We start from the raw sequence: 27,917 nt of genomic DNA on the forward strand, positions 1-27,917 counted from the left end.
GAGGATCCCTGGGGTTCCAGAAGTGAGACCACCAGCAATCAGTTAAGGTACCTTCACACTGAGCAACTTTAGAACGATAACGATAGCGATCCGTGACGTTGCAGCGTCCTGGATAGCGATATCGTTGTGTTTGACACGCAGCAGCGATCAGGATCCCGCTGTGAGATCGCTGGTCGGAGCTAGAAGGCCAGAACTTGTGACGCCGATTCAGCGATGTCTTCACTGGTAACCAGGGTAAACATCGGGTTACTAAGCGCGGGGCCGCGCTTAGTAACCCGATGTTTACCCTGGTTACCATTGTAAATGTAAAAAAAAAAACACTACATACTTACATTCCGGTGTCTGTCGCGTCCCCCGGCGTTCTGCTTCCCTGCACTGTGTCAGCGCCGGCTGGCCGTAAAGCAGAGCACAGCGGTGACGTCACCGCTCTGCTTTATGGCCGGCGCTTACACAGTGCAGGGAAGCTGACGCCGGGGGACGTGACAGACACCGGAATGTAAGTATGTAGTGGTTTTTTTTTTTTACATTTACAATGATAACCAGGGTAAACATCGGGTTACTAAGCGCGGCCCTGCGCTTAGTAACCCAATGTTTACCCTGGTTACCCGGGGACTTCGGCATCGTTGGTCACTGGAGAGCTGTCTGTGTGACAGCTCTCCAGCGACCACACAACGACTAAACAGCGACGCTGCAGCGATTGGCATCGTTGTCTATATCGCTGCAGCGTCGCTTAATATGACAGTACCTTCAGGTATTTTCTATCATATAGATAAAGGTTATTCTAGTATATTAGGAAAACCATTAAAAAAAACGAGAGATGACAGCACCTTTTAAAGGGAATCTATCAACAGGTTTTTGCTACCTCGTCTTAGAGCAGCATAATGTAGGGAAAGAGACCCTGATTCCAACAATGTGTCACATAGCTTACTGGGTGCATCAGTTGTGACACAAAGTTCTTAGATGTAGCAGAGCTCAGAAAGTTACCCTGCCCACACCACAGCTCTCTATGTACATTGTCTGTTGACAGGGAGCTGCTAATAAGTAGTAGTGGGGGCGTGGCTAGACCAGGGCTCACATGAGCTGTAGTCCAGGCAGTGATAATCTCGTGATTATAAAACATTCATTGTATTGAAGCGGCATCACACAGCCTAATAAAGTGACACAGCCCTGAAATCTGTGTCTCGGCCCCTGCCTCATGCTGACCTCAGATTAATTCTCTTCAATTCTTATAGTGCATGGAGCCTTATCGCTGCAGTGTAGGGATTGTGTTCTTAGGTTGGACGTTTTCCTTTCTTATTACCATTCTAGCTGCTGGTGTTGTCGTCTAGAAGGAGAGGAAGCGATTTGGTGGGAACGTACTTGTAGTTCCACGCCACTTGATGACCGTTTTCCTCAGACCTGCATGGTTAGTATTGTATTAGTCATGCTGGATGCAAAGTGTCGGGCAGGGACTTCCCTGCCATTGTCTAACGCTGCTTGATACTTGTATTGTTTTGGCTCCACGTATCTCCTCTGTTTGTTTTCCGTGCTTTCTACATAACAAAAGTGAAGAATATTAGCTTCGGCAACGCACATACCAGGCCCTGTACCCACCATGACGTTTATTTATTCAAGTGACAAGTGCGGACAACCCTTAAAGGAAAACTCCGCTTGTAGAACACATTCTCATCATCGCACAGCTTAGAACTACAAAACCAGTGATTGCCTTGTAAATGCCGTGCATTACTTATCTTGTATGCCTTCTTAAATATTTCATGCTTTCTTCGCACTGCAGACTAAGATTGTAAATGTAATATTCTGCCGGTCTCCTGTTGCCAAGGAGTAGCGGATTGTGGGGGCTCAAACACGGCGGAGCCGGCAAATGAGCACTAAATGTAGCAGTTAATGATAAAAGTAGACTGGGTATACTTGCTCACGCTGTTTCCTACAGGATTTTTTTGGCTGGGGAAAGGCTAAGTGGGCAGGTTTATTCACATTTGTGTTATCAATCCTTGTTCTGTTTTAATGGGCAGTGGGGGGAGGCTCCTGCTGCAGAATTTTAGTTAAAGCTTGACACTGGATAGAGAGAAGGAAAAATAAGATTTACAAAGAAATAGAAAAGAAAACTTCTTGAATTGTGATATATGACAAAATAGGAAGAAAGGAGGAAAATCTTTAGAGGATGCGTTGGGATATTTTTTGTTGAGCATTTTCTAAAATGCTCTAAGTCTCTTCTTAGGGCAATACTTTGAAAAGCTGGAATTATGCGCCTAGGGAAGCCGGTAGGTAGAAACCCTGGGGAACCGGTCTCAGACTAGTCATACCAAGACACATAGGCATCGATTCATCAAAGCTTTCATAACAGAATTCTGGTGTAAAAGCTTTTGAAAAGTTTCAACATTTTGTCACAACTTTGAGTTGCACCAGAATTTAGTGGGGTTTGGCATTTTCACGCCAGTTTCTCCCGTGTCCAATAAAATGGTCGTACTCATGATGAGCTGTAGCATTCTCTAAACCAGACATCTCACTCCAGTACCTGACTGGAGTAAGATTTCTGGCACATGTCACTATACAGATGCTCCAGACTCCTGAAGAGGCATACCCCTCATCAGGCAGCCTCATCGATACCAGCGTGAACAACCTCGGTCTTGATGAATCAGACCCATAGTCCCTAGCCGGCTTTTGCTCTAAAACACAGCAGCTTTCACTTTGTGTCTGGAGAAATTGGGCCCTATCCATTGTTGCATTTGCACCTTTTTTGTCTAGTTTTTGGTTTTCGCCTGTTTTTCATTTTCCCCTTAATTTCTAACTTTTTTAGATTGCTTTTTGGTTCATTGTTTTATGTTCTCCATTATCAGCAGGATTTTGGGTTTCCAGATATTTTGGGCTGATTCATCAATTATGACTTTTTAAAATGTCCCAGATTTGGGCGCAAATGTACTCCAATCCCCCTAAATTGATTTGATGTATGCCTGAAATCTTGGCGTGGTCAATCATGCACATGGCTGCTCTATTCACTCTTAATGGTAGCGCAGGAGATGGCTGAGTGCTGCTCTTGGCTGGTCTTCAGCCCTCCCTTTAGTATGAATGGACTGGCAGTGGACATGATTGACCTCCGCTCCATTCGCATGGGGCTCTTTAAGAGACCCAGTTCTGAGGAACGGTGGAGACCCCAGTGGTTAGAAAGTTATCCCACCAGTCATGCTAAGTCTGATGTTGGGGAACCTGATTTCCCTGCACCTCAATCCCATTGAATGTATCTGGGATGAATTGGTACCCTAATTGTGACCCTGGCCATCTCATCCAACATCACTGTCAGACCTCACAAATTCTTTTTTTTGGTATTACAGGCAGAAGTTCCGCTAGCCATAGGTGTCAAACTCGAGGCCCGCGTCGAGGTTCCACCTCGACACAGCCAGTACTTAGCATTGGGGGCAGAGCCGGCACAGGAAGCTCATGTGATCTTTGAATCTAAGCAGATGCAATGAGTGGTAATAAGTGGGCGCGGCACCAACAAATGGAGCAGGTGCCATCTTTGTCACAGTGAACAGTGCACATTAACACAGCCTGCACAAATGGTTAATGCGGTGAGCGCGGTCAGCCAGCACAAACGGTGAGCGCGGTCAGCCAGCACAAACGGTGAGCGCGGTCAGCCAGCACAAACGGTGAGCGCGGTCAGCCAGCACAAACGGTGAGCGCGGTCAGCCAGCACAAACGGTGAGCGCGGTCAGCCAGCACAAACGGTGAGCGCGGTCAGCCAGCACAAACGGTGAGCGCGGTCAGCCAGCACAAACGGTGAGCGCGGTCAGTCAGCACAAACGGTGAGCGCGGTCAGCCAGCACAAACGGTGAGCGCGGTCAGCCAGCACAAACGGTGAGCGCGGTCAGCCAGCACAAACGGTGAGCGCGGTCAGCCAGCACAAACGGTGAGCGCGGTCAGCCAGCACAAACGGTGAGCGCGGTCAGCCAGCACAAACGGTGAGCGCGGTCAGCCAGCACAAACGGTGAGCGCGGTCAGCCAGCACAAACGGTGAGCGCGGTCAGCCAGCACAAACGGTGAGCGCGGTCAGCCAGCACAAACGGTGAGCGCGGTCAGCCAGCACAAACGGTGAGCGCGGTCAGCCAGCACAAACGGTGAGCGCGGTCAGTCAGCACAAACGGTGAGCGCGGTCAGCCAGCACAAACGGTGAGCGCGGTCAGCCAGCACAAACGGTGAGCGCGGTCAGCCAGCACAAACGGTGAGCGCGGTCAGCCAGCACAAACGGTGAGCGCGGTCAGCCAGCACAAACGGTGAGCGCGGTCAGCCAGCACAAACGGTGAGCGCGGTCAGCCAGCACAAACGGTGAGCGCGGTCAGCCAGCACAGACGGTGAGCGCGGTCTGCCAGCCAGCACAAATGATGAGCACTAAGAACGCAGTCTGCCAGCACTTTTGTGTGGTTCAATTTTTAATCAGAACAGACACATTCCGCTGCACTTTACAATTAAACTTGGACAGACCATAAACACATTACCAAGTAACATAATTACAGTTACCAAGTTACTTTGTGTGCATGGAGGATGTGGACACAGATGAATAGCGACCAGATTTTGAGGAAAATTTAGAAAGCGGGAACAGTGGAGAGTTATTTTAGTGAAGTGAGGTGATAGGCCTGTCTAAAGAGATGTGTTCTCAAAGCACGCCTAGATATGTGGGAAATAGGTATTAATTGTATCATCTGGGGTAGTGCATTCTAGAAAACTGATGCTGCACGAGAAAAGTCTTGGATAAGGATGTCTGAGACTCGGATTATGGATGATATTAGTCTTAGATCAGTTGCAGAACAGAGAGCACGGGTAGGGTGATAGACAGATGAGGGAGGAGATGTAGGGTGATGCACAACCACGGAGAACTTTGTGAGAGAGATGAATTTCTATTGTACTCTGTAGCAGATTGGGTAACCAGTGCAATGACTGGCACAAGGTGGAGGAGGCATCAGTGAAGTGGCTGGACAAAAACATGACCCTGTCTGTATCTTTGTGTTTGACATTTGTAATCTGACACGGGCAGGCACATTCGGTTTCAAGTTTGTAACTTTTTATTCCTGCACCACAGCAGTTTTTAAAGTCTCATCAGTAAAAATAAAGAACAGCTCATTGTATGATCATCAATTACTCGATGTGGATTTCCCATTTAAATCAGCATTATTCAGGAAGTTGGTTTATTTTTTTTAGGGTTTTGGAGCTGATCGGTTTCAAAATCCACGTTAAAAAAACACAAACTAACCTCTGTGTGAATTTTTTGTAAGATCTTAAAAAGGCCTGAAAGGATCCTGAGATTTATTTTTATAACTAAATCATCTTGTACTTTTGGTCTAAATATATTGTGTGTGGGCGCTTCCCTTACATTCCTCCAGCAAGGCACAAATAGGATGTGAAGTAATTACATCTGAATATATTGGTTTCCAGGGAGGCGGAATAGACGTGACTGCTCGGGTCATGGATAATCGGCTTGTTAGTTTTTTAGCCCAAGGCTTTTGGTTTTGGAAATGTATTGCATAATGATTACGTTTTAAGATTTCACAGCTAAGTGCTGTAAAATGATTACGTATTTCATTCATTTCCATGACCTTTTCGTCTTTGGCTGTTTTTTTACTTTTTTTTTTTCTTTTGGATTCAGTATGAAAACGCCTTCTAACATTTGATTATATTTTCTTTTAGTTTTGAAATCAGATTTTCACTTTTTCAGTGCGTTCAAAACGTTATTCCCATCACATTTTTGTATAATGTCCCAATTTTAGGCCCCCTCACCCATCACTGGAGGCGAGTGGTGCACTGCTGTTCTATTACATGTATATAGGACTGGCGGACATTTCGAGTATATCGTGACCACCGAGGACACAGGAACCCGTTCTCATGATTGTTTGAGGTCCCTGGTCATAGGTAACAAATGTTGTTCATGGAACAACCCCTTTAAGGGCACAACTTAGGCTAGGTTCACATTAGGTTCAATCCGTTTAGCGCATATGCTAACGGAATGCGCTAACGCAATGTCCAAAAAGGGATTGCGTTTGGCGATCCCGCTAGCACAGATGCCCGATCTGCGCTAGCGAAGAACGGACCCTGAATGCTGCAAGCAGCGTTCGAGGTCCATCCGAAAATAACGGGACATCGCTAACGCATGCCAAATATGGCATACGTTAGCGATGCGTTAGCGATCCGTTAGCACATTGCAGTCAATGGGTGCGCTAACGGATCCGTTACATAGCGTTAATTGTGACAATTGCGCCATGTAACGGATTCCGTTAGCGGACACCCACTAACGCAATGTGAACCCGGCCTTACCGGCAGCACATGTAATAAAATATTATTATATGTAGTAAGCTATACTCAGCGGTTATAATGGTATTCATTGTCATCTAAGTTTGTGATTGGCTGCTGTGGTCAGGCAGCAGGAACATGACTGCGTCCAAGGCATATCCAGTGCCGTCCTGTCCCCGTCACCTGGCATCTGAAGCCAAGTACAGGTCTTCATAGTCACGTGACCCAATACAGGATGTCATCACTTTCTGTCCCGACATCTGCTTTGGGGGTTACAGACATTGATTAAAGTTTATTTTATTGGTTTATCTCCTCTTGCCCTGCATTTTCATATTTTGTGGGGGAGAAGATTGGTCAAACCTTTTTATTATATGGATATTTTATTCCCATATCTTGAATGCCTGTACAGGACATGTACAGTTGTAGGAAGGAAGCTGAGTAGTCATTATGGCACTGACCCGTGCAGTGAGTGTTTCTGCACAATATAGGATAAGCTATTTGGACATGAGCCCATTGCTTGGGAGAAATTCTCTCTACTGCAGTGATTTACTTCTGAGGTCCCTTTGCACCCGGTGAGAGAATCCATACAGGAAGGAAGACCTTCCTTTCTTACGGCATGGATCACAATATCTGCCTACTAAGAGATGCTCAAGTTGTCTCTTTAGCAGCTCAGAGCCCTGCAGTCTCCTTACTTCTTGGTTACTTGAGGGTGAGTTGGTTGGTGCTCCTCCCTGAGTGAGAGTTCTAGTGAGTAGCTTCATTCTACTACAACATAGTAATGATCTGTCAGTGCTTGTTCTGAGTTTACACTTTTATCACTATATTTACATATAGCGATAACTAGGACTTTGAAGAAGAATGTGGCTCAGGAAAATGAGATTAGGAGAACTGCTCTGGAAACTGCCAATTCTAGGGGTAGGTGTAACAACCCGGCTGGCATCACTGCATGGCCTCCTATCCCCCAAACTCTCTTACGTCTCTGGGCCTTGTTATGACTTCTCTCTGCTGCCAGCTCTATGCTGTGTGCCTCATGTCTGCTGTTTGCTCTGTGCATGCTCTGTCTGCATAGGGAGGCAGCGCCGGCAACTCCTGTTTCTTATTGAGACTGTGTGCACCTTGCTAAGGTGTCCCCGGCCAATTGCCATGAGGCTTCCTGTATTTATGACATCCCCACCCATTGGTGAGGGCTTGTGCAAATTACTCCCTCAGTCAGTTCTTTGCTGCTGAGGTGCCAGGCCCTGTCTCTGTTACTCTTATGTCCGCCACCCAGGGGGGCATTGTACCCTGGTCTGTGTCATGTGTTTGCCATCCAGAGTGGCGTCGTACCCTGGCTTGTGTCCATGTCTCTGTGTCTAGTCCTGTTCCTGACTTTTTCTTAGTCTAGTCCTGTTCCTGAGTCCGTTTATATCCCTGCCTTGGTTTCCTTTCCCTGCTGTGCGTACTCTGTGTCTTGCTTTGCTCTGCTTTTGGCTCTGCTCTCTGCGACCTTTCTTTGCTCCTTGCTCTGCATTCTGTGACCTTGCTCTGCACTCTGTTTTGCTCTGCACTCTGACTTTGCTCTGCTCTCAGGTCTGCACTCTGTGGCTTTGCTCTCAGCTCTGCTCTCTGTAACTTTGCTCTGTACTCTGACCTTGCTCTGCACTCTGTGGCTTTTCTCTGCGGCTCCGTTCCTTGCGGTCCTACCCGGCTCCGCTCCTTGTGGTTCTACGTCTCTTGCTCTTGGCTTCGCCTCCTGCGCTTCTGCACGAGGCTCCGCCTCCTGCATCTCTGTTCTTGGCTCTAGCTCCTGTGCTTTCGCTCTGCATCCGCTCTTGCTTTCTTTCTCTACCTATTCTTAAGTCCTCCTGTCTGAAGAGGTTCTTTCCTGTTTTACATACCTGCCTGCAGACCGGTCCCTACCGGTTCTTCCAGTGTACCAGCCTAGTCCGCCTGTCCTGCCAGAGAGCCATCCGTGCCCGCCTGCCAGTGTCTCTGTAGTACCCGTACCTGCCTGCCAGAGAGCCCGCCATGCCCGCCTGCCAGTGTCTCTGTTGTACCCATCCGCCTGCCTGTGTCCCAGCCGTGCCCGCCTCTCTGCCAGAGTGCCAGCCGTGCCCGCTTGCCTATGTTCCGTTCCCCGGTGGGATCAGCAGCCACAGCCAGACACCACCCTGGAGTGGTACCTGGTAGCTTCCTGCCGCACAAGTCTGACCTCACCATCAGAGGCTCCAGTGAAGACCAAGGAAGTTACTTAGTTACGCCCCTTCCAGGGTAGTCTGGTCTGTGGTCCAGTTGGGCCACACCTCCGCATGCCCGCACCAACCAGTCTGGGCGCAAGCGTGACAGTAGGAAGACTATGATTCTAAAGAATTGAAAAGGTCAACTTGATCAGGAGCTGACAAGGTAAGAAGTAACAAACTGCTGTGTAGAAAACAATAGGCTGGAGAGAGCTGACTGAGATGTTAGGAGTTAACCCGTCCTGGAATGCAACTACTGCGCACATTCTGCCAGACACTAGTGGCTGACCTCCATAGAAACCAGATGTACTCTATGTAAGATAAAAGCTCTCATAGCAGGAGAATGACAGCAGATAGAAGAAGCAAATTAACTGCAAATTTGCTTATTTTTATACTGTCTAACTAATTAAAGCAGTTTAATAACATGAGAATACAACTTTAATGGCAGTAGGTAGTATGATCACGTGATTGCCGGGAGTGTAAACCTTTGGGGTATACAGCATGTCAAGCCTAAGGCTATGTGCACACGTTCAGGATTTCTTGCAGAAAATTCCTGAGAATTCCGGACATTTTCTGCAAGAAAACCGCATGCGTTTTTGCCGCGGTTTTGACGCGTTTTTGCCGCGGTTTTGACGCGTTTTTGCCGCGGTTTTTTCCGGACACTTCCCAATGCATTTTGGAGTGGGAAATCTGCAAGAAAAACGGAAAATTAATGAACATGCTGCGTTTTTTGCCGCGATGCGCTTTTTTCGCGGAAAAAAACACATCATGTGCACAAAACATGCGGAATTCATTCTAAATGATGGGATGCTTATTGTATGCGTTTTTTTTGCGGTTTTATAGCGTTTTTATCGGGGAAAAACGCAACGTGTGAACACAGCCTAAAATCAAATTCCTCTGAATTTTGGAACTTGATGGGAGATACTGTAAAACTATAGTGCATGCTGGGGTGGCAGTCGCTCCTTTGGCTGATATGAAAAGGTCAATACTAATAAAGGGAGTCTATCACTCCTAAAACGCTAATTAAACCACTTATACAGGTATGCAGTGGATTTTATAAAAATCATCTGTAGGTTAGGTTTAGTTGGCATAAACATACCGGTATTTATTTTGTATGCAAATAAGGGGACTTTGGTGCACCCTTGGCGCAGCCAAAAATTCAGAGAACCGGTACACTATCAATTTGCAAACTGAGCACGCAGTCATATCTGCACCTCGGCAATGACAGTGCAGGAACCCACCCATGCTCAGTGTCGGTGTGCTCTCTCCTCGCAGGCTCCTGGCTGCAGCCACCCCTAGATTTAACACCACAGACAGGTGCTAGGGATGACACTGTGCTCGGCTGGGCTCCTTCTGTGTCATTGCAGAGGTGCAGGGCCACAGCTTGAGTGCTGTCAATCAAGATATGACAAAGTTGTCAGCGTGCACATTCAGGGGGCGTAATGGTGCACCGAAACCCATTCAATTGCTTTCAAAATAAATAGTTTTTTTGTGGCAACTAAACCACTAGAATCTATAGTACAGGTATGATTTATAAGGGCTAAGTGTGGAGACACAGATGACTATTTTTTAGCAAGCCAGAAGGAATAGACTGTTATCTATATGTTGACTTTGAATGTATGCTTTTCTTTCTGGTTGGTCAAGAAAATAGACTTTTGCTTATGTTTGGCTTCTTTTACACTTGCCGTGTTTTTTGCGGCCCGTTTTTGCTGGCCGTATTGCTGTAATTTTCACTATATGCCGCAAAAAACGGGCTGCAAAAATCTTGCGAATAGCCGTTTTTCTGGTTTAGAATAGTAGGGAAAAAGTAGGGGAAACATGGACAACACGGTACACCGCAAAAACAAGCTTCCGTTATTGACTTGTAAGTTGGCATTTGATGTAATATATTGTACTCTTATCCTTGGCGATTAGTGATGTTTACTGCATTGCCACATTGTTTTACCCTCACCCTGTGTTGTCTGAGTAACGTTATGCCCACGTTAAAGGGAGAACAGGCGTTCGGTGGGATGATCCCTGGTCCATGCGGTTTCGGCTAGCGGACCGTGGCGCCCGGGTCTCCACATTAAGTCTCCTATATACCTGTCGTTTAGTTAGCGTTTTGGGGGCGACACACTTCCTTCAGAGACCTGTGTTGGAGACTTTGGTTTTGGGCCCACGAGCGTTAAGTTGACATCATGCCGGCAAGGTCTGTAGACTTATTCATGTTCTGTCTTTCTTTGTAGAAAATGCCGAATCTATTGACCTCAAGCAGTTTTTTGAACAGAACTTCTCGCACATCTACTATGTTTTCTTTGAAAACTTTGTGATCATCGAGACATCTTTAAAACAGAAAGGTAAGCCTTGAAACATTCAGTTTTACTCCTAATAGTAATGTGCCTTGCTTTCTCTTCTCGTTGGGCCCTGGAACATTATCCCACATATGGTCTTCTGTGTCCATCTAGCACAATCCTTCATTTACATCTTCTGTGATTTGTGGGTACAGAGGAGCTTTCCCTACAGTCCACATCTGTTCCCTTCAGTGTGGAAATTGCGCTTAGTGGGTGTCTTCCATTCAGCTAAAAATGACTGTATATGGGGGAGGTCGGGTGGACAGCGGTCTAGAATGCGCCCATCATCAGGCGATCTGGATCTTTTGGTGGTTCTTACGGGCTATCTCTAGGCGATATGGGGGAGGTCGGGACAGAAGTCTAGTGCGCACCCACCATCAGGCGATCTGGATCTGTTGGTGGTTCTACAGGCTATCTCTTGCTAATTAATTGCATTCACCATTAACAATATAGAGCATTTTCTTTTGTTCTTTTCATCGTTTCCTTCTTCCGTCGTGTTGAACATACAAAAATTTGGCAACCAGGTGTTACCATTCCCATCTGACACTGTCCAGTCAGTGCTGACAGCACCACAAAATGTAACAACACGTTATAATGAGAAATTAAGTAGTAAAGCCCAATTGTCAGTTTCTGCAAAGTTTTTCCAGGAGGAACGGAATAAGACCCGTTGGTCCAGCGCTCTTGTTCCATGTCAGGAGAGCCAAGAGGTCATATTTTATATATTAGAACATTCCTTGAACTTTTGCTTTTGCCTTTAGGCCACAAGTCTCAGCGTGAAGAGCTCGATGCCATCCTCTTCATCTTCGAGGTAATAATACATGTTCTAACATAAATGTTCTCGGTTCCCTAGTTTGGGCCATGGTTGCTTAGTGGCGAACTAAAACGGATTTACCCACAAAATACATTCATCACCTGTCCTCAGGATGGATGATTGCTGGGGGTCTGACTATTGGGACCCTGGTGGTCCTGAGAATGGGCAGTCCAGATTCTCACCAATTTAGGGTTTGTTTTGCGGAGTCTGCGGTGGAATATAAATCCTGTGTGGACCTAACGCGCTTTGAGTCCTCAATGCAGACGCACTGAGGATAACTGTGTTTTCCAGCCTTACAATTCTCTATTTCTCCTAGAAAATTCTGCAACTTCTTCCTGAGAGAATCCACCAACGATGGCAGTATCACAGCATCAGTGAGTGTTTTCTAGAGTTTCTGCTACTCTTTAACTCTCCTTTAATTTTATGTTTCTACTAGACTTACTGTTCCTCCGTCTTTAAAGGGGTTGTCCACAATTCGGACAACCTCTTCTTAAATACTATAGTTCTCCTTTAACATAAAAATGAACAGATACTCACTCCTGTACCAGCATTGTGGTTGGCGCGTAACAATGTTAGGCCACTTGAGCCCTGCAGCCCTGTCAGTAGCTCAATAGCGGCCGCTGATTGTCTGCAGGGCTCACTTGGCACAACAATGTCATGTGATCCCTGGGAGACCCGGCGCCAACATTTCTGGAATGGCATCGGTATGGGAGGCAAGTACAGGGCACTTATAGTACAAAGTATTTAACAAGGGGTTGTCTGAGAAGCGGTCAATCATTTAAGGCACAAATGCGAATATCTGACATTGACCATATGGATTTGTCTCTGTTCACATTTGCATCCAGGTATCAGTTTACAACAGGCACTATATTGCAGGGCCAAATCCATCCTCACAACAGACCCCATTGCTTTTTAATGGGGTAAATTGGTTTCCACCACCTGTTGTTTTATAACAAAGCTGCAGACAGTTGTTAGAAGCGCCTAACAAAGCCTCAGGCAGGTGTGAACACAGCCTAAAGGTACCGTCACACTAAGCGACGCTGCAGCGATACCGACAACGATCCGGATCGCTGCAGCGTCGCTGTTTGGTCGCTGGAGAGCTGTCACACAGACAGCTCTCCAGCGACCAACGATGCCGGTAACCAGGGTAAACATCGGGTTACTAAGCGCAGGGCCGCGCTTAGTAACCCGATGTTTACCCTGGTTACCATCGTTAAAGTAAAAAAAACAACCACTACATACTTACCTACCGCTGTCTGTCCCCGATGCTCAGCTTCTCTGCACTCCTCCTGTACTGGCTGTGAGCGCCGGGCAGCCGGAAAGCAGAGCGGTGACGTCACCACTGTGCTTTCCGACCGCTGTGCTCACAGCCAGTGCAGGAGGAGTGCAGAGAAGCTGAGCATCGGGGACAGACAGCGGTAGGTAAGTATGTAGTGGTTGTTTTTTTTACTTTAACGATGGTAACCAGGGTAAACATCGGGTTACTAAGTGCGGCCCTGCGCTTAGTAACCCGATGTTTACCCTGGTTACCAGCGAAGACATCGCTGGAACGGTGTCACACACGCCGATTCAGCGATGTCAGCGGGAGATCCAGCGACGAAACAAAGTTCTGGACTTTGTTCCCCGACCAGCGACATTACAGCAGGGGCCTGATCGCTGCTGCCTGTCACACTGGACGATATCGCTAGCCAGGACGCTGCAACGTCACGGATCGCTAGCGATATCGTCTAGTGTGACGGTACCTTAAGGTGCATTCACTACAAGATTATTGTGAAGTAGCATTTACCACCAATCTGTAAATATTGACCGATCGGTCATTAAACACTGCAACATTGTTTAGGCTACACATTGGCTGAACCTGCTGGCACACTCAGTGGGATAATTGATGGGTGTAGGGTCCTGAAAGGAGGTAACAGTACTCAGTCCCCTGTATGTATAGTACATAGGTAGAGCTACTGTCTTCCAGCACAGTGACCCAGGTTCAAATCCTCCGAAAAGCAGGAAGGGAGGAATACAGTGAAATTGTACCAAACAGGTGGTCTGTTTCAGCTTCCTTCAGGTATTAAGAAATTGCCTGAAGGATTTACTGATCACCAACATAATACAGGAGGGTGCCAAAGACCGATGCAGGAGATGTGCACGGATCTGACCGAGACCTCCAACACTTGTATCTAACAATGTGAAAGGATATATGTGTGGATCCAAGACAACATGTTTTTTTATATACAAGCTGTATTTTGTAAGTGATTCTGATCATACATATTTTCCAATAAAGAGTGCTACTTTTGTCTACGGGACGTATTTGATATCGTATAAATGTGGCTGGACAGTACCAGACATAGACTACAGACAAGAGTGGTGCTGTTCCTGGGGGGAAAAAGGACCATTTTTCTAATCCTGAAAATCTCTTTATAAAGAGGACCTAGTACCTCAAGTGAAACTTCTTGAAGTGACCAGAATACCAGGCATAGAACAAATACATATCATGAGGTTATAGTTCAGAACAAAATAATCTCTAATTTGGTGCTTGTAGCATTGGTCCTTTAATAAAGGGAGATTGAAGTTGGGTACTCCACTGTCTCATCACCTTGACCTCTTTGTGAAAGTTTACGCTTCTGAGCTGGGGGTGGACTATGTGCAGCAAGAAAGCACAGTGTAGATGGTGCTGGCTGCAATTCCTGCTGGAGCTAGTGATATATGTAGCAATATTAGATGGATTCCTGTGTATCATGAAGCAGCAGCAGGAAGGAAACTGTAGACGAAACAGAGGTGAGACTTTTCACAGCTCTTCAGTATGTCTGTTGTGGGCTCTCTGTGTATGTAAGAGTTTCTGATAAATCCTTTAGAAGCCGCTATGTCACCCATTGTTAAATGGCTCTCTCTTATAGCAGAAGCAGCTGTGACCTCCTCTTGCAGATTAATGGGATTTTGCACTACTTTGATTTAAATGTCTATTTGTTTAGGATTGGTCATAACTATCAAATAAGTTGGGGTATGATATCAAGCACCCCCATGATAAGTGATTATCAGCTCTAGCGGTAGGTATATAGCAGATCATTGGCAAACCACAGCATATTGTATTAGCATCTGCTGTTAATGCTCTTTGTTTATCTCCCATACACTTTATAGATGGCTGTCTGGCAAACAGTGTTTGGCTAATCATCTGGCTGCCAGCTATCTCTGCTGTCTCTCCCATACACAGGACCGCCCATGTGCTTTCTATGTAAGAGCCATAGCCAGATGTTGTCAGAGAGAACAAAAGGATGGACAATCCAAAATTGGGCATGCCAGATCTTTCTGTCCCCATCATCATCTGTCAGGAGACAGTTAGGAGGCTCCCATACATAGACTGTTAGAACCGGCGATATCGGCGGCTTTGGCTGGCATTAGTCTAATGTGTATGGCGGCTTCAAGACCACCACAGACATCAGAGTCCCAATTTAGCTGGACATGCCATTGGTCTACAGATAATATATAAGATTGGTTTCACACGTCATTATTTCACAGTCTTGGTATGGACCTCAACGTATGACCTGGCCGTGCTTCTGCTGACCCCAACAGCCTCTAGGCATATATGAAGCTGTTTCGTTCAGGTCAGCAGATCCATGGCTGGTCTGGACAGTGTGGTCTGTGAAGCCGGCTTAAGTCAGGCTTTATGGTGGCCATATATGTTAGATGACTATCTGCAAAACCTATTGTTTTCTGAGGGGCCAGAAGACCATCTAATGTGTATGGGCATCCCTTCTCCCCACTGAGGGCACATGCTCGCTCTGTTGAGTGTATGGGGGGAGAGAGGTTTTGCTTCTTGGGCCAACAGCTTCAGCAAACTTGTATGATCACTTTTCCCGCCTGTCCTGCTGTGGAGCTGGCCATATGTAGCCCAAAACTAGATCTGTCTTGTTGTTTTCAGGTTCCTGCTTTGTTGGTATTGGTTACAGTGAAGATCTACGTGCAGAGAGTTTCTTGCTCCTCTGTTGGGCAATGAGTGTACCCGTCAACACTTGTACTCACATACAATCCCGTGTGCTTATAAATGTACCGTAATATATAGACACACCTATGATGGCAATCTACTATTTACAGGGAGTGTAGTGATCCTAATGCAGAGAGTGGAGAGACCTACACATGCTGTCCGTGCACTGAGTCCATGTTAGCTCTAGTTACTGGAGTCCAGCCAGGCTGGGTTCTATCATTAAAGGGAATCTGTCACCAGATTGTTGCTACCACATCAGAGAGCAACATGATATAGGGGCATAGACCCTGATTCCAGCAATTAATCACTTACTGGGCTACCTGCTGCATTTTGATAACAGTCACTGTGTTCTCTGCTGCAGATCTAGCAGTTCAGTACAACAAGCAGCTCAGTAAGTGATGCATAGCTGGAATCAGGGTCTCTGTCTGTACAACATGCCACTCTCAGATTAGATGCTGACAGATTCCGTTGAAACTACCTGGAGGTGGAGATCCTAAAAAAGTAAGAAATCTTTTCCATGCATTTTAGTGTAGTTTCACTTGGATCTGATTTTCCTCTTGCAGACGAGATCAGGTCTTACTTGCCTGTGATAGGACAGGACCTTCATCACTCACCAAATAGTCTAGTTGTGGGATCTGAACGTAGGCGACATTTTTTGGGCAAATGTACGTAATGGTAGAAACATAATACACATTTTTTTTCTATTTAGGTCTGATTCTGAAGAAACTGCTTCACACCGGAAACTCTTTAAAGGTAAGTATCATTGCAGAAGGGATGTATCATGTAAAAGGTCCTGATTACTATATCTGGTTAGACTTGAAGTGTAAAATCCTATCATAATTGCTTTGACTTCTCTAACCACCCCTATTCTTGGTCATGCAACCACCCCCTTTCTTGGTTCTGCAACCGACCCCATTCTTGGTCCCGCAACCGACCCCATTCTTGGTCCCGCAACCGACCCCATTCTTGGTCCCGCAACCGACCCCATTCTTGGTCCCGCAACCGACCCCATTCTTGGTCCCGCAACCGACCCCATTCTTGGTCCCGCAACCGACCCCATTCTTGGTCCCGCAACCGACCCCATTCTTGGTCCCGCAAACCAACCCCATTCTTGGTCCCACAACCAACCCCATTCTTGGTCCCGCAACCAACCGCATTTTTGGTTCCGCAACCCACCCCATTTTTGGTCCCGCAACCAACCCCATTTTTGGTCCCGCAACCAACCCCATTCTTGGTCCCGCAACCAACCCCATTCTTGGTCCCGCAACCAGCACAATTCCTGGTCCCGCAACCAGCTCCATTCTTGGTCCCGCAACCAGATCCATTCTTGGTTTCCCAACCACTCCCAATCTTGGTCCCCCAATCACCCCTATTCTTGGTCACCCAACCACTCCCAATCTCGGTCCCGCAATCACCCCCATTTTTGGCCCTTTTAGCGCTTCACATTCAACTGAAATATACCTTGTTTAAAAGTTAATTCCCAGAATCATAAGTCCTCCCCCTCTCCATAGCAGTAGGGCACTTGAAGTGTAAAATCCTATCATAATTGCTTTGACTCCTCTAACCACCCCTATTCTTGGTCCTGCAACCACCCCCTTTCTTGGTTCTGCAACCAACCCCATTCTTGGTCCCGCAACCGACCCCATTCTTGGTCCCGCAACCGACCCCATTCTTGGTCCCGCAACCGACCCCATTCTTGGTCCCGCAACCGACCCCATTCTTGGTCCCGCAACCAACCCCATTCTTGGTCCCGCAACCGACCCCATTCTTGGTCCCGCAACCAACCCCATTCTTGGCCCTTTTAAGATTGCTTTAGCGCTTCACATTCAACTGACATGTACCTTGATTAAAAGTTAATTCCCAGAATCATAAGTCCTCCCCCTCTCCATAGCAGTAGGGCATTTGTCTTCTTCCAGCAATCCCCCTAAATGTTGAATGCACATCTTTGCTCCATGGATGTGCTGTTTTCTCACATATTATCAGCAACACTGCCACTATAAGTAGAAAATAACCCCCTCTCCATACCCTAACATAATAGGATGTCCACAACCTTTTCATGTATATGCCAGTTTATACTATTTTTAAAGAAGAAAATAAAGTTTTGACTTTTTTTTTAAAGAGGAAGGGAAAGGACAAATAACGGAGTTGTCCCTAAAGGGCACCTGCCACATTATTTACAGCATGTTTGAGAGCAGCAGGAGGATCTGAACAGATTAATATACTGGTTTGCACGAAAAGATTCAGTGTAGATTACATTTAATTTATTGCAATCCCTTCTCTTTAGAGTTCAGTGGATTGTCCTAATCCTTGATTGACAGCTATCTCTTTATTCACACTAAGGGTACCGTCACACTGAAACGACGCTGCAGCGATACGACAACGATGTCGATCGCTGCAGCGTCGCTGTGTGGTCGCTGGAGAGCTGTCACACAGACAGCTCATGACAGCTCTCCAGCGACCAACGATCCCGAAGTCCCCTGGTAACCAGGGTAAGCATCGGGTTACTAAGCGCAGGGCCGCGCTTAGTAACCCGATGTTTACCCTGGTTACCAGCGTAAACGTTAAAAAAACAAACACTACATACTTATCTTCAGCTGTCGGTCCTCCGGCGCTCTGATTTCCTCTGCACTGTCAGCGCCGGTCAGCCGGAAAGCAGAGCGGTGACGTCACCGCTGTGCTTTCTGGCTGGCCGGCGCTGACACGGGATGCAGGAGGAGTGCAGAGTGCAGGGAAGCAGAGCGCCAGGGACAGACAGCGGAATGTAAGTATGTAGTGTTTGGTTTTTTTACGTTTACGCTGGTAACCAGGGTAAACATCGGGTTACTAAGCGCAGCCCTGCGCTTAGTAACCCGATGTTTACCCTGGTTACCAGTGAAGACATCGCTGAATCGGCGTCACACACGCCGATTCAGCGATGTCAGCGGGAGATCCAGATAAAGTTTCAGACGATCTGCTACGACGTACGATTCTCAGCGGGGTCCCTGATCTCAGTAGCGTGTTAGACACAGCGAGATCGTAACGATATCGTTGCTACGTCACGGATCGTGCCGTCCTAGCGATCAAAGTGCCACTGTGTGACGGTACCCTTAAGCTTTCAATCACTGAACAGGACCACTCACTAGACTCTGAAGCATAGAAAGAGCTGGGATTTAGAGATATCCAACACAGATTTCACTGAATCTTTTAAATCTCCTATTCTGCCTATCCCTCATTTTGTACGCTAAAGTTGTTTGTTTTTGTTTGTTTTAAAGATATTTAGTGGAACGTACAATTTTCAACTTTGAAATGGCAGCACCAAAAAGGGAGATTTTTGGGGATTCTGGCAATCACAGGACAAGTAAACATGTTAATGCTATGCAAATGATGATAACATGGGAGCAAACTTTTTGAAACATTTTGATTTATTCAGTATTGAGTTTGAGCACCATGTACAGAAATCCCCACACTTACAGCCTTGGCTGCTATCAATGAGTTTATTAATGGTTTTCTGAATGCACCTGGGCAAATCATCAAGATCCGCTGCTGACAGCTTCCTTTGCCACTGTCGAGCAATGATGCCCCAGACGCTGCAGGCAGTGGTAGCACATTTACGCCACCCAGGCTGCTTGCGATAACATGCAGCCTGGCATTGTCTTATTGGAAAACAGCTCAAGGGGCACTTAAGAAAAATATCTGTTCATGGTTCCATGACTAAATGAATGTAACGCCAATGTGTTGCTTTACCTGGAATGAAGACTAGAGGGGTCCAAATACTGTACATTATACCACCCCACCCCATAATCCTAGAAGTAGGACCAGTATGATGTTCCCTTGTGACAACGCCAGGTTGCATGTTGTCAGTTCTACTGTGAGCAGCCTGCTTGGCCTAAGTGTCCTAACATGGCATGCAGCGTCACCAGACTTGTCTCCCATCGAGCACATCTGGGTCATTATTTGTCTCCAATTGTAAAGGAAGCTGCCAGCAGCAAATTTTGATTATTTGCCAAAGTGCATTCAGTGTGGCAGAACCTTCCTCAGACAACCATTAATACCCTCATTGATGGCAGCCGAGGCAGTAAGTGCGGGGATTTCTGTGTGTGGCGCTTACTTAATAAATGGAGATGTTTAGAAAATATCATGAATACATCTATCGACCCCGTGATTTCCATAATTCCAGGACTTTACTTTTTTGTTTATTGTTGAGGATTGCACTAATACTACTATATGAACATTTGCTCTTACACCGTTCTAATGGAGAGTTTTTGGAGCAGATTGCTCGCTGCCTGGTACCCTTGCACAGCAGTGAAGGTTATGAGGCCAGCTGCGCTAATAGCGCAGTAAGAGGCTGCGGTCTTCGTCCTACTTCATTCTAGTAAATACGGAGGCATTTATTTGTTTCTTCTATTAATGACCACTATAGACTGACACTTGACATTTCCTTGCAGATAAGTGATTACTGTGTATAATTTCAGATCCGCCTTGAAGGGATGCGCTTGTTTCTCCTGTGGCTTCAAGCACTTCAGAGCAACTGCAGTTGGGAGCAGCTGTGCATGTTCGCCTGCCTCATACCTGGCTTCCCTGCGCCACCCTCCGACCATGGCATATGTACTTTGGATAATCTGATCAATCAGCCCTTGAACCTGCAAGAAAGTAAGGCACTTATTGGGGGTCACCCCTTCAGTCTTATCATGCACCAACCTCCATTTCATACATATTGGGGTGTCTCCAGCTTTCTTACATATTACAGATTTGGTGGAAGATGCTCTTTGATTTTAGCAGGATCTGTCAGTATTCTGATGTGTGTTCACAGACCCACCTTGGTGTCCATACTTGGGCTGTCCAAATACAGACCTCAATGTCTATACCATCCGCGGCTCTCCTGAGCAAAACTCTGCAACCACTGTAGTTTTTCTGCTGCAAAAAGATAGCACCAGATAAATCCCATGTGGAAGCAGTCCATGGGCAAATGTTTTGAATTTTCTGCAGTTTTTAATGTATTTTGTGTTCAATACTTTTTCATTTAAAGGAAACCCGTCATCAGGGTTTTCCCATATAAAGTGAGGCCAGTTCCACCTTATATACAGCATTCTAAAATGCGTTTTACACAAAAAATAGCTTTTATTATACTCGCCGTCTTCGCAGTCCAGTCCGATGGGCATCTCTGGTCTTGATTCAGCGCCTCCTCTCTTCTTGTGATTACCATCCTCCTTCTTGCTTCATGGGGCTGACGTTTCCTATGCCATCCACACAGTGTCCTACATCGCGCTACTGCGCAGGCTCACTTCACTTTCAGAACAAAGTATTGTAGTACACATGCATGCGCATTACAGTATGTTCCTCTGCCGATGAAATGCGCCTGCGCAGGAGACCTGTCACTCAAAGGTTGCGGCTGGGGGAGAAGACAGCAGGGACCCACTTGTCTGACTAGTCTCCAGCACAGCTCGGTCCCTGGTGGCTAATAAACTATGTTCTTCTCTGAAACAGCACCTCTTATATGTTGTTTAAACGCTTTTTTGCCCCAATCTGAAGTTTGCCAACACTCACATTTTATGCTATTTAGAAATTTATTGTAGTTGTCAACTACTCTTCATCTCCTTATTGTCACATGAAATAGGTTCTGTCACCAGATTTCACACTACAAACTGCATGCATTATAGTATAGATCTGTGAGACTGTTGTACATACCAGTTAAAGCTATATCTGAATGGCTGTATAATCTTGCTACTACAATGGGTATTTCACGAGTCCAGCCATAGAATAAAATGGCTCATGAATCCAAGTGTGTTCAGTATCTGCCCATCCAGCCTTACTGACAGCTGCAGCTTGTGTTGAGCACTATGAGATCTCAGCGGGGAGGAGGGACACTTGGGAGCAGAGATGGGGCTTAAATTTCATAGAGGATTATACAACAATTCTGAAGTATCTTGGTGAAAAAAACAGGATTTTTGGTTGCTTACTGTAAAATCTGTTTCTCGGAGCCTTCCTTGGGGGACACAGGAACAATGGGTGTATGCTGCTGTCACTAGGAGGCTGACACTATGCATAAAAAAGTTAGCTCCTCCTCTGCAGTGTACACCCCACCGACTGGCATTATGAACTTCAGTTAATGAGAAAGCAGTAGGAGAAAAACGATAAGATTGGAATAACATAATCACAAACATGAAAACTGTAAAGATGAGAACAGTCATAGAACATAGAACCACAGAAATTGAATAACATGGGAGGGTGATGTGTCCCCCAATGAAGGCTCTGAGAAACAGATTTTACGGTAAGCAACCAAAAATCCTGTTTTCTCTATCGCCTCATTGGGGGACACAGGAACCATGGGACGTCCCAAAGCAGTCCCTGGAGTGGGAAAAACAGACTTCCATCAGGTCAGAGGACTCACCACTGCCGCCTGGGAGATCCTTCTGCCTAGGCCGGCGTCCGCTTAAGCGTAGGTATGGACCTTGCAAAATTTGGCAAACGTGTGGATGGAAGACCAGGTTGCCGCTTTGCAAAGCTGTAGGGCGAAAGCCCTGTAGTGCACCGTCCAGGAGGCGACGACCGCCTGGGTAGAGTGAGCCTCAATCCCAGGAGGGGGCACTCTGTTCTTGACCCTGTAAGCCTCCAGAACGCCGTTCTGATCCAGCGAGCAATAGTTGCCTTGGAAGCCGGCAAGCCTCTACGCATGCCATCTGGAATGACGAAAATCCGTCTTCCAGAAAGAGGCTGTTCTGGCCAGGTAAAGCCATACCGCCCTGACGAGGTCCAGCTTGTTCAACGATCGCTCCAGAGGATGAGTCGGAGCTGGAGAAAAGGAAGGGAGAACGATGTTCTCATTGAGGTGGGAGGTGGAAACCACCTTAGGAAGGCGGAGGCCTCCGGACCACCTTGTTCTGGTAGATAACCAGGAAAGGAGGTCGGCAAGAAAGCGCCGCTAACACGGAAAGCGAAGGACGGAGGTTATGGTCACAAGAAAGGACACCTTCCAAGATAGGACTGACAGGGAGACCTCCCTGAGAGGCTCAAGGGGGGAACCCCTCAGAACCTCCAGACAAGATTAAGATCCCATGAATCCACAGGAGCCCTGTACGGAGGAACGGTATGAGCTACTTCCTGAAGGAAGGTCTTGACCTGTGGACGAGAAGATAACGTCTTCTGGAAGAGGATGGAGAGCGCAGAAACCTGGCCCTTTAGGGAACCAAGGGCAAGGCCCGCATCCAGTCCTGCCTGAAGGAAGTGAAAAGGACATCGGTGAAATGCGGTTGGACTCGCACCAACGGGGTAAGTCTTCCAGGTACCATAGTAGACCCTGGAAGATGAACGTTTCCTAGTCTGGATCAAAATGTGAATCACCCGATCTGAAAGGCTGGACGCTCTTAGAACTTCGGTCTCAACAGCCACGCCGTTAAACTGAGCGACCGAGAATTCGGGTGGCAGATCGGACCTTGAGACAGCAGATCGGGTCCGTCTGGAAGCCACCAGGAGCGTCCTGGAGAAGATTGTCGATCTCTGCAAAACAAGATCTCCCGGGCCAATCCAGATTAGAAAGACCAGCACCCCTTCCACCTTGATCTTTTTCAACAGCTTGGGCAACAAAGGCTGGGGCGGAAACAGATAGAGGAGCACGAACTGCGACCAAGGAATGGCCAGAGCGTCTATGCCACTGCGAAAGGATCGCGGGCCCTTGGGACGACCCGAGGGACCTTCCTGTTCATTCAGGACGCCGTGAGGTCCACTTCCGGAATCCCCCATCGAGGAAAAATCTGATGGAAGACCTCCTGAGGCAAGGACAATTCCTCTGCCGCGAGGCCCTCGTGGCTGTGGAAGACGGCAGCCCAATTGTCCACACCGGGGATATGTACTGCGGATATCACCAGGATCGTTGCCTCTGCCCAAAGGAGGATCTTGGAAACCTCGGCCGAGAACTCCGAGTCCCCCCCTGGCAGTTGACATATGCCACTGCTGTGGCATTGTCCGTCTGGATTCGAATTGGCAGACCCCTGAGAATCCTTACCCAGTGAAGAAGACAGAAAGATGGCCCGGAACTGGAGGACATTGATCGGCAGAGAGGACTCCTGTGCCGACCAACGACCCTGAACAGTCATGTGACAAAGCCCCGCAGCCGAGCAGGCTGGCGTCCGTCGTCACCACCTGCTAGAGAACTGGAAGGAAGGATCTGCCCTGGGATATGAGAGGTGGCATCGGCCACCAGTTGAGGAACCGTTTGACCCGGGGAGAAAGCCGGATCGGACGATCCAGGGAGAAGACAGACCTGTCCCACTGTAATAGAATAACCTGCTGAAGAGGTCTTGACAGAAATTGTCGAAGGGAATCGCTTCCAGTATTGCAACGATCCTCCCCAGGACCTTCATGGCCAATCGGAAAGGATGGAAGCCGAGAGCCCTGGAACAAACGAACTTCCAGACGAAGGCGGGATATCTTGTCTTTGGGAAGGAAGACTCTGGTCCAACGAGTGTCGAAGAGCATGCCCAGAAATACGAGGCACTGAGAAGGAACAAGACAGGACTTCTTCCTGTTGACGAGCCACCCGAAATGGGCTAGAGTGTCGAGGACGATGGATAGAGTTTCGGAAGCCTGAGACAGAAATTCCTGAGCCTCCATGGAAGCGATTACTGAACGAAAGGATTCCATCCTGAAGTGTCTCAGATGAACCGTCATATTCAGCAATTTGAGATCCAGACTGGGACGAACCTTGTCCTTTTTCGGTACCACAAAGAATCGAACAGAAGCCTGTGAACCGTTCCTTTTCTGGGACGGGAATGATTACCCCAGATTTGAGGAGGGAATCAATGGCTGTAAAGAAACCTGGGACTAGAGCGGGGTCTCTTGGAGGTCGGGATTCGAAGAAACGATTCCGGGGCCGTGAAATGAATCTGTTTTGTATCCAGAGGATACAGGTTCCCTGACCCATGCATCCTCTACTGAGGAGACCCAGGCGTCCCTGAAGAAGAGGAGATGGCTGCCCAGCCTGGGAAAAGGGCTGGGGTCTAGTCGTGAGTCATGCCGAGGTGGATCTTCCAGTCCTAGACCTGGAGGATCTACCCTGGGAGTAGCGGGAACCCCAGGAAGGAATGGGTCTGAAAGATACCTTCTCTTAACGTGCCTGTGGCGTCCTTAAAAATTTGGTCCAGCTTGGAACCCGTAAGACATGATCCTTGAAAAGGCAGGCTGGTAAGGGTCTTCTTTGATGACAAATCCGCCTTCCAGGCGTGGAGCCAAACGGTGGGACGGCTGGCAACAACATTACTGGATGCCTGAGCGGTACAAGACGCGGTGTCCAGGGAAGCGGAAAGCAAATATTCCCTAGTGTGAGTAATCCGGGTGGCAAGTTCCGCCAGCTGTTCTGGTGGAGCTCCGGCTTGAATGCCCCAACAGAGTTGTTAGCCCATTCGGATACAGACTTTGAAACCCAGGTGAAAGCAAAGGCCGGGCATTGGAGAAGACGTGGCTGCTTCGAAAGCCGGCTTCGCGAAGGATTCAATGATCCTATCGATGGGATCTTTCAGAGACACCCCACCGGACAGCGTGAGGACTGTGTAGGTGGATGGTCTAGAAACCAGCGGATCCACAAAGGGAGAAGTCGTCCAGTTGGCGATGAGATCTGGAGGAAAGGGATATAAGACGCTAAGGCGCTTGCCTTTTTGAACGCGTCTGGTCGAATTCTCTCTTTCTCTGGCCAGAAACCCATCGAATTCAGGATGAGGAGCGAATGCCTTGGGAGATAGTTTAGACCGTCTAAACGAAACCGCCTGATCTGCAAGTTCCGTAGAGGAATCTTTATGCCACAGGTCTGATTGATCGCTCCAATGAGGTTTTGAACCATATCCCTCATGCTGGTGATTTGGATTGAATCCCGCTCCCAATTATCCTCCGAAGGCGCATCAGAGAAAGCCTCGCCTGACTCCGGGTAGGAGGACCGGGGGAAAGTCAACCACAGAGAAGGACCGTGGACTCAGACCGGCGTTCCTGTCTGGATATTTGCGGCCTTTATTGGCAACTGATCGATCACGGACACAAGGGTCTGGGGCACCCATGTGAGATCCGCTACTGATAGAGACAGAGAGGAGGCCCAGCCTGGGGATGGGGACGCTCTCAGGCAGAACGGCAGGAGGGTCCTGGGCGGTGGGCATAATGGGGTTGCTGCAGGCCTGACAGAGGAGCTTGCAGTTACAAGACAAACACGCAAAGTGTATCACTAAGGCACAGGAAGTAGGGGAAAAAGTAGAAGGCCGGGAGCGACCTCCCTTAGGATTAGACATGACGAACGGGCCCCTGAGGAGAATGCCAGAAGGTTAGGGGACAGGGGAGCAGGGGAGATTGTCAGTCTGCAGTGCAGAGCTACTCAAGGCAGACGCTGCGGTTTCCAGATGGAATGCTGCACGGCTTGGAAGATGCTCCTCAGGAACGATATCCCTTAGGAGAATAGGCAGTCATATCTAGGACACTCTTGTCCAGGACTTGCTGCAGGCCTGACAGAACAAAGAAAAGCGTTCCTGGCGCTGAAATTAATACCTGCAGCGGCACGGGGAGTGGTGGGCGGAGCACCAAGATGGCGCAGGTGGGCGGAGCTCGCCGATGATAGTCGGGCGGGAAAAAAGCCTGCCCGAGGAAAAGGAAGTGGTGGAGTCGCGGCGCCGGAAGTAGGCCCCGGTAGAAGCCGGGGCCTAAATTTGAGGTCGGCGGCCGCCGGAAAGGGCCGCGGTGTCGGGGGAAGTGCGGACGCCGAGAAAAGCGGCGCGGTTGCCTGCAAGGCCTCCGCGCCGGAACAGAAAAAACAGTGCGGTCGCAGGAGGGAGCGGGTCAGCACACGGTGCGGCCGGAGGAAAAAAGGCAGCCTTACAGGCGACCGCGCCGGACTCATGGAACAGTGCGGCCGCCGAAGGAAGTAGCGCGGCCACACGAACAGAGCGACGACCCCCGCCCCATGTATCCCCTGCGGCCAATAAGGAGCAAAACGCCGACCAGGCCAAGGCAGCCTGGAAAAAAATCCCAAGGGACCCTCAAATGACTACCCCGGATCTGAGGAGGGACTCAGAGGTACCTTGAGGGTAGGGTATGTGGAATACTCACCTAAACATCCCACGCCGTCCTTATTAACCTCAATCCGGGGAAGATATCAGACGTCCAAGGAGCTGATGGACGTCCTCGTCTCTGCAACCGACAGGCTCTGGTGGGCGAGTGGGTGGGGGACAGAGCTTGGACCGAACTTCTAAGCACGCTTGTGTGCTAGGATCTTGGTCCTGCTGTGGGATCTATGATGATACGGGGTGGCAGTACACGCCGTACTCATAGTCTGTATTGTGGGATTACAGGTGTGACTGTTCACCCTGTATCCCTCCGGAAAATCTGAAAAGGAACGACGCACATTGAGGTAGATAAGGGTCTAATGAAAGACCCGTGTCCACCTCCTACTGACACTAAGCTAACCTGAAGTTCATAATGCCAGTCGGTGGGGTGTACACTGCAGAGGAGGAGCTAACTTTTTTTTGTGCATAGTGTCGGCCTCCTAGTGGCAGCAGCATACACCCATGGTTCCTGGTTCCCCCAATGAGGCGATAGAGAAATCCATACATATTGTGGTTCTTAAATGCTATTCTTTGATCAAAATACTACTTTGATCGTATTTTCTCTAGATCAAGTTACAATTGAGGAAATTACACCTCTCGTCCCTCCCCAATCAGGGGACAAAGCACATGAGGACCTGACAAGTTATTTTCTGGAGGCCTTGCTGAAATATATGGTGATACAGGTAACGCACTTCAGATTGACATTATTTATTTATTTTTTATAAGGCACACTTTTTTCCTCTAAAAATTTGGAGGAAATTAGTGGGTGCATCTTATAGACCGGATCTACCCTACTGTGGCTGCAGGATGGGGAGTGTAGGAGCGGTGGACGAGCGGGTCACAGGAAGCAGGAGGCGGCTCCTGCAGCAGACACCTGTGCTTGCTGCGAAAGAGAAATGAATATTCACTGCTACCCACACCAATAGTCACGCCTATAGTCCTGGGCATGGGAGCAATGAGAATTCCGGCAGCTGTCCTCTGCTTGTTAGCAGCGCATGATGTCACTGCCATGCGCTGCCTAATGAGCAATTGTAAGTACACAGTGCTGTAAAACATGATGACTGCAATATATTAAAGTGATAAAAACGTTGATGTTAGGAGGAGGAGTGTGTCTTTAAACTACTAGACCTCACAACCTACATTGCCCAACCAATGGTCCAGCACTAGTATTAAGGTACCGTCACACTAGACGATATCGCTAGCGATCCGTGACGTTGCAGCGTCCTCGCTAGCGATATCGTCCAGTGTGACAGGCAGCAG

At 47.9% G+C, this 27,917-nt stretch overlaps 1 protein-coding gene across 4 annotated transcripts in view; it reads left to right on the forward strand.

Moving 5' to 3' along the window:
* Window positions 1-27,917, forward strand: part of RALGAPA1 (Ral GTPase activating protein catalytic subunit alpha 1) — a 314,621-nt gene that overhangs the window by 29,429 nt on the left and 257,275 nt on the right. For all 4 annotated transcript variants that reach the window (XM_069732024.1, XM_069732041.1, XM_069732049.1 and 1 more), the window contains exons 2-7: window positions 10,718-10,828; window positions 11,581-11,630; window positions 11,950-12,007; window positions 16,316-16,359; window positions 20,058-20,235; window positions 27,225-27,340. In XM_069732024.1, the coding sequence (XP_069588125.1) occupies window positions 10,718-10,828; window positions 11,581-11,630; window positions 11,950-12,007; window positions 16,316-16,359; window positions 20,058-20,235; window positions 27,225-27,340 (557 nt within the window). The remainder of the gene's footprint in view (window positions 1-10,717; window positions 10,829-11,580; window positions 11,631-11,949; window positions 12,008-16,315; window positions 16,360-20,057; window positions 20,236-27,224; window positions 27,341-27,917) is intronic.

Source organism: Ranitomeya imitator, chromosome 1 (genome assembly GCF_032444005.1).
Source record: "Ranitomeya imitator isolate aRanImi1 chromosome 1, aRanImi1.pri, whole genome shotgun sequence".
Taxonomy (NCBI): Eukaryota; Metazoa; Chordata; class Amphibia; order Anura; family Dendrobatidae; genus Ranitomeya; species Ranitomeya imitator.